The sequence below is a fragment of the Nicotiana sylvestris genome, chromosome 6, assembly GCF_000393655.2.
Source record: "Nicotiana sylvestris chromosome 6, ASM39365v2, whole genome shotgun sequence".
NCBI classification, from domain to species: Eukaryota; Viridiplantae; Streptophyta; class Magnoliopsida; order Solanales; family Solanaceae; genus Nicotiana; species Nicotiana sylvestris.
In genome coordinates, this window is record NC_091062.1 from 180,847,388 (window position 1) to 180,857,524 (window position 10,137).

The 10,137-nt window shown below is 37.2% G+C and overlaps 1 protein-coding gene across 1 annotated transcript; it reads right to left on the reverse strand.

The window, feature by feature from the left end:
- Positions 1-6,533: 6,533 nt before the first annotated feature.
- LOC104231723 (pectinesterase) lies at positions 6,534-9,563 on the reverse strand. Its single transcript, XM_009784773.2, has 2 exons — positions 8,485-9,563; positions 6,534-7,473 (listed from the first exon to the last, which is right to left on the reverse strand). Exons 1-2 carry the CDS (start codon positions 9,485-9,487, stop codon positions 6,773-6,775), a joined length of 1,704 nt encoding a protein of 567 aa, XP_009783075.1. The 5' UTR covers positions 9,488-9,563; the 3' UTR covers positions 6,534-6,772.
- Positions 9,564-10,137: the final 574 nt, after the last annotated feature.

Consider the following 10,137-nt stretch of genomic DNA (forward strand, 5'->3'; position numbering starts at 1 on the left):
GTCATCACGTGTAGTCTTTTTATATCGTTAATATTGTATTTCGTTTTATGATTTGGATTTGAACTGGCTTGAATATAATGATTCAGGACTGTTTGGACTTTTAAGTGTGTTATTTAATTAGGGAGTGGGGTTTTCAGTTGATTAATTGAAGCTATTAGGCTTGGCCATGGTTCAAAGGTATTAAATCGAACCTTTGGGTCCAATACAATTGGTTCATATCCTGTTTTTCCATTTAGTTTTCAAAACCTGCTTTCTTATGGTTTGAAGTACAGTAATTTTAGGAGTTTGTTGTCCAACATTTCTCTTTGGTTCGTGTAAGTATTCTGTTTCAATGACGAATTTCAAAGAGACGTCAATTTTGGTTTTGCGCTGGGAGTGTCCCGGCCTAGTCTAGTTCTTCTCATATTTATTTTAACAAATTGAAACCATGAGGTTATTTAAGTGTGCTAATGTGAAATCATAATTCAGCATATGTATAAAGTCCTTTTAAGAATTGCTCTCTTTGTTGAAAATTCGAATGTAGGGACTAAATGATGAAATAGTCTGTGCAATGTGTTAATAGCCTGCTGCCCGAATTTGAATTAGCATGACAATGTGCTTTTCCTGCAACTTTTAATGTTGAAAGCATCGATTTGGAATCATTTAATTCCTTGTCTGTGCGATGGTCGTGTTGCTGCAGAAACTCGATCTTGAGTCCCTGCTTTGCTATTGCGCCATGTTTCTGAATCGGACCCTCTTTTGGGGCCTAGCTCAAGTCATTTAAAACCAGTATTTTCATAACACTTGTAATGAGTTATTGGGCTCCCTTGGGCCCAGATTTGAAAAGGAAGCGGACATTTAATCACTTAGGTTGCAATGTAAGTTTAACTTTGGCATAAAAGGCCCTTTGAAGTCCTCGAGGCTTTTTCCTTAATCAATGTTGACTCTTTTAAAAGCAAATTGGAGGTGTGCCATATTAGAAAATAAAAATAATTAATGGCCCTCTAAACTTTGTTCGAATTCCCTTTTAGAATTGGAATTGAGGTGTCGTGCCAAAATAAAATCTTAAAATGCATGGTCGTCGCTTAGTTAATATTCTAGTCCTTAGAATTCGAGGCATGCCATTTAGCGAATTTTCCATGGCCCTCGCAAAGTTAAAATGCGTAGTTGCTTTAGGCGCGTTATTTTAATAATTTACCTTCCTAAACTCGGGTGCGCATTTATGTGACCCAAATCTAAGTCTCAACAACGTTAGATAAAATATGTCGAGAGCTGCGGGTGCATTTATGTGACGTGGTCAAGACGTATTTTAAATGACGTTGCAATCTTCCTTAAAAATGATTAAAAGCGGTCATAAAGTTAAAATTGGCGTAGGTTCATAATTGTTTAAAATCAGATGATTAAGCCGAATATAACAGTTGAGCGACCGTGCTAGAACCACGGAACTCGGGAATGCCTAACACCTTCTCCCAGGTTAACAGAATTCCTTACTCGGATTTTTGGTTCGCGGACTGTATTACACAGTCAACCTTTCCTCGATTCGGGATTTTAAACCGGTGACTTGGGACACCATAAATTATCCCAAGTGGCGACTCTAAATTTTTAATAAAATGATCCCGTTTCGATTGTCACTTTAAGTTGGAAAAAACTCCCTTATACACTCCCTTCCGAGGGTGTAGGTAAAAAGGAGGTGTGATAGGGATTAGGAGTCGAGTCCTATTTTTTATGTGGTATTGGTTGAGTACGACGTATAGGCATGGTGACAAGTATCTATACGTTGGTGTCAAGCATGCATGTGAGTCTTATATTGTGATTATTATGACTTCGTTGTATTATTCATACCTTGGTGATGATTTCTATTGTTGGGAAAAGTTTGTGGAAGTAATTGTGATATTTGAACATTGAGGAGAGTTGGCTCAAGTTGTATAACGAAATGTGAAAGTATGAATGGTAATTGAACCCTTTAGAGCATTGGCTCAAGTTATGAAGTGAGTTGTAAAGTAAAAGTGAAAGAGAGAAAAGAATCATTATATTGCCTCCCTTGCCGGGATATTGTTGCTTTTAATGTTATCTCCCTTGCCAAGATGTTGATGCTTCTTTTGATGTTGTTTCCTTGCCGGGACTTGGTTGTTGAAATATTGTTCCCTTCCCGGGATTCTTATTGTAATTTCAAATATTTCCTTGCCTATTATTTATGATTGTTGTTTGGGTGAGGAAAAGTGTTAAAGCACGAAGGGTGATGTCGTGTATTGTTTTGGTGAGAGAGTGTTAAAGCACGAAGGGTGATGCTGTGTATGATTTGTGAGGAAGAGTGTAAAGCATGAAGGTTGATGTCGTGCCGCATGATGTACAATTCCATGCCATTTATATTTATTTTACGCTGAGGACGAGAGTAAAAGCACGAAGGGTGATGCCGTGCACTTGTCTCTAATTTTCCTGATTCTTGCTGATAATTGAGTTATGGTATCCATTACGTTTATTTACTGATTTGCTGTTATTACTTGACTTTATTGTGATGTTATTGATTCTCTTGCCCTAATTACTTTGTGATTGTTGCTTGGGTGAGGAAGAGTGTAAATCACGAAGGGTGATGTCGTGTATTGTTTTGGTGAGAGAGTGATAAAGCACGAAGGGTGATGTCGTGCACTTGTCTTTGATTTCCTGACTTTTATTGATAACTGAGTTATGTTTTCTCTACATTTAATTGTTGGTTTCTGGTTGATACTTGTTGTACCCCGCAGCATTATTCCCCTTTCCTAATTCCAATTGAACTGTGGTGATCCTCATATTTATTTGTTGTTGTTCTGTTATTATTCGATGTCCACGCAACATGTTTCCCCCTCCCATCCTTAACTGTATATTTCTGCTTTTATTTTCCACTGTATATGATTTAGTTGCACAGGTTTATTGGGTAGTCTAGTCCTAGCCTCGTCACTACTTCTCTGAGGTTAGGCTAGACACTTACCAATACATGGGGTCGGTTGTGCTGATACTACACTCTGCACTGTGTATGCAGATCCCGACGCAGTAGCTTTTGGACATTAGCTTGGGTGGCTGCCTTCAGCCCATACGGAGATCCAAGGTAGTCCTGCAGGCGTCTGCAGGCCCTGGCATCTCCCTCTATCCTTTCTTCCTGTTTCATTTATATAATTCAGAAACAGTGTTGTATTCATTTTTTTCAGACCTTGTTTGCAGTATTTCTAGACCGTCTATGAAGTTGTGACACCAGTTCTGGGTAGTCGTTGTTCAAGCAGTTGTATTGGATATGTATTCAGTTAGTTTATTGTTTTTCTTCCGCTTATTGTAAATTTCGTTGTCTACACCTTATTGCTTCATAATTGTTAAAGAATATAAAATGGGTAAAAAGGTAATTTGTTCATATAGTCGGCTTGCCTAGCTCACATTAGTAGGCGCTATCACGACTCCTAAGGGCGAGAAATCCAGGTCGTGACACGTTTGCAGAGGTTTATCTTACCCCCTTCCCCTCCCGGAAAATCTTGGGGGAGTAAAGATTCATCATACGAAGGGCTCACCTGTGCCAAGCATACTTGGTAGCGAAGGCAAAAATCCGCAATCACAGAATCAAGCTCTCCGCTCAAAGAAAATGCACCCAAAGTAATGGGATACGTGTAAAAGTATGTAAAACTTTCCTTGGGAAAGGTCACTCGCTCCGATAGAACAAGAGCAATGATGTCCAACTCGTGACAGCGGCAATTTTCCTTCATAGTAGAAATACTGGAAGGGCGAATCAAAGAAAGATACCTACTGACAGCCCATGAACGAGGGTTAGTAGTAGGAAATTTCTCTTCAAAGTCTTTTGTGGTGTTAAGACTTCAGGGGATGATGGAACCTACTGTTGGAGGAGCAGAGTCTTCAGCCTTGTTCTCTTTCTTTGAAGAGCCAGTGCGTTTTGAAGAAGAATCCATTGAATAAGAAGAAGGAAAAGGGCTTTGGTTCGAAGAGAATTAGGGAAAAGATGGAAAACAAAGATGAAAGTTAGAAGTCTGAGAAATTATGAAGTGCATAGGAGAAGGGTGATGCGTATAAGTAAAACTTTGGCTGCTAAATTCACGGCCATGATTACCTCGATAATCGGCAAAGCCTTTGCTGAATCGTGGAATGACGCATGTTCGAGGCATTAAATGTGAAGAGACGTGCGTCTAATCAACTGTGAGAAGCCTGCAAAGGGAATTGTACTAATTCACGCCAAAAGGAGTATTTCTACCAACTTCCCGGTAACATAAGATTGTGTCACCGGAAAGCAAGAGGAATATCTGTATAGGAAAAAATATAATATGACACGTGGTCATCTTAAGGAAGGACACGTGGAACCCAATACGGAGATGGTCACGGAACGCATCTATTTCGCTTGTCAACAGAAGGGAATGTTCATAAAGGTGTATTAAATGCTTTGCGTCCGATATCATTTAATAGGGAATATTCTGCAGCATTAAGAATGGCAGCCCGTTACAGGAAATTTGGCATTCATTTCAACCGTTACACCTTCATCAATGGTCCTCATAATTGACATTAAAGGAGGTCCTCTACCTAGACACAACTATAAATAGAGAGCTCAGTTATCATTGTAAAGAGGACGAATTTTTTGACTAACTTACACTACATTCTATACAAAGCATAAACACAATTTTACTTTCTACTTTTGATCTCATCATTGTTGTGCCCAAAAATCTTGTTCCCGGATTCGTCAATTCTGCTATTCCATCTACAATCTAAGGCTAAGTCTTTATATACTTCTCCGATTATTTTATTTTATTATTTCAGGATCAAATTAATTCACTTGTTTAGAAACCACGTATAAATTCAGATGTACCGTTTTACAGCTAAACAATATAATTACTCTACTATAATGGATTTTTCTCTTTCAAGACCCATACATAATTTTCACCAATCATTATTTAAGATACCTTATTTCAATGTCTAAAAGGCAGAGTCTGCTGGACAGTAGACACCATAAAAGTAGTATACTTGAGTGACAATTGTAAAGTACATTTATGAACCAAAAAAAAAAAAAGCATCTCATCACACTTAGTGTGTGTTTGAATTGGCTTATTACAAGTTCTTTTAAGCTATTTTATAGTGTTTGAATAAAGTAAAAAAGTGTTTTAAGCCCTGGTTCTTAAGCTAAAATGACAAAAACAAGCCAAAAGCCAAAAGTTAGAATTCCTAACTTATGGCTTAAAAGTTATTTTGACTTAAAAGTCACTTAAAATAAGCTCATCCAAACGGGCTCTTATTAATCCGGAATACCCTCTGTATTCATTATTATTTATTAGAGTTATTGACCCTAGTAATAGGGAAAATTAGATTTTTGGTCCTTTATAAATATGCTTTTTGTTTTATGTCTTTTTACAAGAGATTCTTATTATTACATATAAAAAGAACTGAAAATAATACATAAGAAATTTGAAAAAGTTATTATCTTCTATTTAAATGGTAAGCAACCACAAAAAATCATTTTCTCCTAATATATTACACGGAATAGTTGTACAGTATTAATTCTTATAAAGGCATAAGCTAAAGCTATTTCCCATGAAAATATTATTCTCTCCAAACATCACCCATTATATCTCATCTATCTTTAATTTTAATGACCCATTAAATATGCGTGAATCTAGTCCTTAAACTTATAGTTTCTCGTGAATTATTAAATATCAATAAATATTTAACTATAAACCCAATTATTATTGTGTATTTACCTCAATAGCGTTGTAGAAACCTATAAACTTCAAATCCTAAATTTGTTTTGCCATTAAACTTTCTGACTAACGAAACTTCAAAAATAATCTTAAGGCTCATCGTTAGTTTTCAGGAAAGATTAAGTTTTAATCATTTACGTCATGCAAATCTAGAATAGCTGATGTAACAGGAAAGGAGGATATAGGCCTTCATGACTTTTTACAATATTGAAATTAAGAAGTGTCATTTTAGCTCTCTTATGTGGAAAAAATAAATTTTTTTATGTATAAAAAAAAAAAGATAGGGTCATAAAACTAAAACTAACTTTTTAATGGGCCACAAACCCATTTGCTTAGTATTCAACTGAAATGGGAGAAATTACAAGCTTGTAATCCTCAGCTTAGGGGAAAAAAGGCCATAAAGGGGGGGATCCAGACTGCTAATATCTTAGCCAAGAAATAAAGATGCAAGTTCTTCTATGCCCTGCTATCTCGTGGGTGCTTTTCTTTTGTAGCTTCAAGTCACTTGTAATTTCAACCAGTCTGCCACTCAAAATCTGCTACTCCCTCTATCTTATGTGTCACGAAGAGAGTCAAACTTCTTAATTTTGACAATGAATTCAAATATAATTTTTTTTAGGTTTTTTGAAATGATAATTACATACTTAGAATTTACGTAAGAAAATATATAAGTCACAATGATTAACCATTCTAAATATATAAAAGGCATATGAAAATATCGCAATCAAAGGAACACTCAGTTGACTCCACCACATAAATTGGGAAAAACGTGTAGTATTTTATCGGGTTGACTGGCTCTTTCACTGCATCTTAATTTAGAGTAGGCCCAAGTTGATCTTCATGCTCCTCCAGGCCCAATTCTTGAGTAGAGTTCATAATAGCTGAGAATCTTTTTTTGAAATAATATGTAGAATTTCAGATCATTTCCTGTGAATAAGTAATACTACTACAAATGACATGAACTTCCCCAAGAATACAGGCTATCGACTTGATTTCACACTCCTCAAAGGGAGAATTAATCCGTTCACTAGAAAACAATCCTGTCGCTAGCATCTATAAAATTGTAAGAGAAACTATTAGGAGGAAGTTAAGTTAAGATAAAAAGGAAAGCCTGTAGGTGGTAGCCATTCTCCTCCCTGAATGAAATTTCCAACTGTGAATTGACTGGCCTCGATGGAACTGTTGATGACTCTATAACCAGGCCATTTCACTCTAGCACTAGTACTTGAACCTGGTCCTCTGTTCATGTATTCCCCATAGTAAAGTGTCTTTAATGCAAAATCACCATTCCATTCCAGCCATCCAGCAGGCTCTATTAAGCTGCCAATGTATGACTGAAGAACGACAGTTCTTGAATATTCTTTCCAGGGACGTCCTAGATAATTCTTGAATGATGATTGAACAGGAATTAAATCAGCAGCAGCTTCTACTTTGCAGTTCAGGATTGAAATCCCAGTATTCTGGTTCGGATCTTCTCTTCCTTGGGCAGTGAATAGGTTCTTCTGATTTGGGTCTGGTTTACGAGCGTATAAGTTACAGTTCTGGAGAACTACAGCTGCGTTACCAAAGATGAAGTCGACTGTTCCATAAACGTCACAGTCGCGATAAAATTGACGAAGGGAATGGACGTAGAGGGTGTCTTGGTACGCAACAAAGCTGCATTGGTAGAAAGCAGATAAGTCTGAGCTACTCCGAAGAGCTACTGCTTGGTGCTTGCTTGGTCCCGCATAGTTTTCAAAAGTGATGCCTTTTGCTAAGAATCCTTTTCCCACCACGGCTGCATTAAAAGAGAATCACGAAATGTTAAAGAAAAGAACTGGAAAAACAGATAGTAAAAATCGTGATTCTTCTACCGTCCTAGCCACGTAGGTTGAACGATGGTCAAATGAATATCCTTCATCGAAAAATTATACTGTATATATAAAAACTTATATTGTATATATAGGTCAAAAATATTTTTTTGCAAAATTCCTAACTTTATCACTCGTTCACTTAAACGTATTTTTGAAGTGATATTATATTGTACAGGAAAATGTTAAGCAAAGACAATTGACTCAAGAAAGAACATGCAGGAACCAAATGTAGTACGAGGGACACGGTCACGAATATTGTGTCGTTGGGTTGCTTAAATTAATCAACAAAGCAAATTTTATTTTCTCGAACGCTGAAAGGAATTAATCTTTTATTGGGCTCTTAGAAACAGAAAAGAATGGTAACTTTGTGGGGCTCAGGGTTAATGTCAGGATTAAGAGGAATTAAAAAAGAAAAAGGAAAACAAGACGTCTTCTTATGCACATGAGAGGGCAGGCAGACCTTCAACCCAAAAATAAAAAAAAATGAAGAGAGGGCAGACTCATTTTTGACTTTAAATAATGGTGGGAAATCGAGATATGTACAAACATAATGAGTTCTGTTGGAAAAGGTGAAAATTATATTAAAACCTTAATAATGTACAGGTTGCACGTTGGGAACAAGAATTCATGCGGTCTTAGTTGGATAAAATGGATCTTGGTGTCCAGTAAATTCCACCCAAAATTCCTTTGACAAAGGTCTAGGACAAATTTATTTTAACATAACCTTATTAACTAAAGAGTTTAAATTTTACCTCGGAGTGTAAAAGATTAAACTACAAAATAAGGTAGAAATTCTTTATAGTCTTACATTATTTACTGAATAAAACTTAATTAGGCACAGGAAACATTCAAAGACATGCAATGAACAAGGTAAGCCCAAGAAATATTTTATATATATATATATTTATTTATACACGTAGAACAGTAAAACTTACCAACAGTGGCAGATCGGAAAGTAGTCCATCCATCGACATGATTCCGGTTACCCTTTATCTTTGTTTTTCCGATGCCATCTCCGACAAACATAATCATGGTTTTCTTCTTGTCTACCTCAACGTATTCAAAGTAAGATCCCTCCTTAATATATATAACGAATCTTGTGCTACTAGAGTTTGGTGCTGCACTTAAGGCCTCATTGATAGTCGTGAAATTACCACTACCATCCTTTGCCACTACCAAATCGAGCTTTGTCTGGCTTACTGGAGTTTGCAAAAGTGCTCTCTCCCGCCTCTTCAACCAGTTCGGGAACCCATTCTTCACAGCCCCGTACTCCGGAAAAACTTCTTCAGAAGACGATACTGATGTTCTCTTAATCTTGTTGAGCATGGCGAGGGAGTTGCTGACATGGTGAGCGATTGTATGCAGATTGTCCTCCACGTAACGGGTTAAGTTATTCTTTGTACAGTAGAAAAGTCCATCGAGGCAAGTATCCTCATTGGTCATTGCGGCACTGAGAAGTGTTTGGATGTCATTGTAGTGCTTAGAAGCAGATTTCTTTGGGGAAAGATCAGTGAGGGCTGTTCTGAGCTCAGCAATAGTTTCTCCTAAGAGTTCAACACAGTCTTGGAGTGCTCGTTTTTCAATAGGTTCCAGTTTGGGGACATTCCGACGAAGGTCGCTGCAGTTGTGGGCGGAGTCTCTGACCTCGCCCACTGCAACTTTTACAGTGGAAGAGATGATCTCTGCAATGGATTTACGGTGGAGATTTGGGAATGAGGAGAGAGTGGAAACACAAAGTTCCGGGTGAAGTGTTCCTTCGCAATGGGATTGTGCTATTTGGATGTTTTTGTGAACGTGAATATGCGGAGTCCTCGTTGCGACTGCTGTGGACGAAGATGAATTTGGGTTGCCTAAGAGAAGGAAGAATGTGAGTAAGACGAGGGCTGTGGAAGCCAAGATAACGAGTGGCAGTGTAGACGTATGTCTGATATTATACATTATGTTCTTATAAAAGTAGGGAGCTAGTAGCCGAGCTGATCAACAAGTTTCAAACTTTGGGACTGAAACAACAAGCTGCTGCTCTACCGCTTGAACTAGTATATAGGGTGAGGGAGAGCTAGGGTGGTGTAAAAGGAATACCGTATAATACTACTCCCTTCATTTCAATTTTAATTTTAGACGAGTTGTTTGACTAGAAAAAAGAAAAAGAAACTTTTAGAACTTGTAATTTATTAAAAGCTTAAGGTTAAAAGATTTGTAGAGCCATGACATTTGTGTAATTATAAAAGCTTTTTATTAAAGATAAAATGGGTAAAATAAAGAGTTTAAAATTGAATTATTTCCAATTGTACAAATGAATCATTCTTCTCGAAATAACAGACCAATAATAAGAATGTGTTATCTAAATCGAGACACAGAGAGAGTACATGAATAGATTGCTGGCCCGTTAGGAATACAATAGAGGAAGTAATTAAATGAGGGTTAGCGTTTCCCTTTACTTTTGGATCTCACACATTACTTGAACAGGCGCTGGACAACAAAATACAGACAAAACCTGATCAATTGGCAGTACAAGGTGCCTGGCATCAACTCAACCGGTGTAGAGTTGGACGTTTTCACCTTTATCTTGTTTAAATAAGTATTCAGCT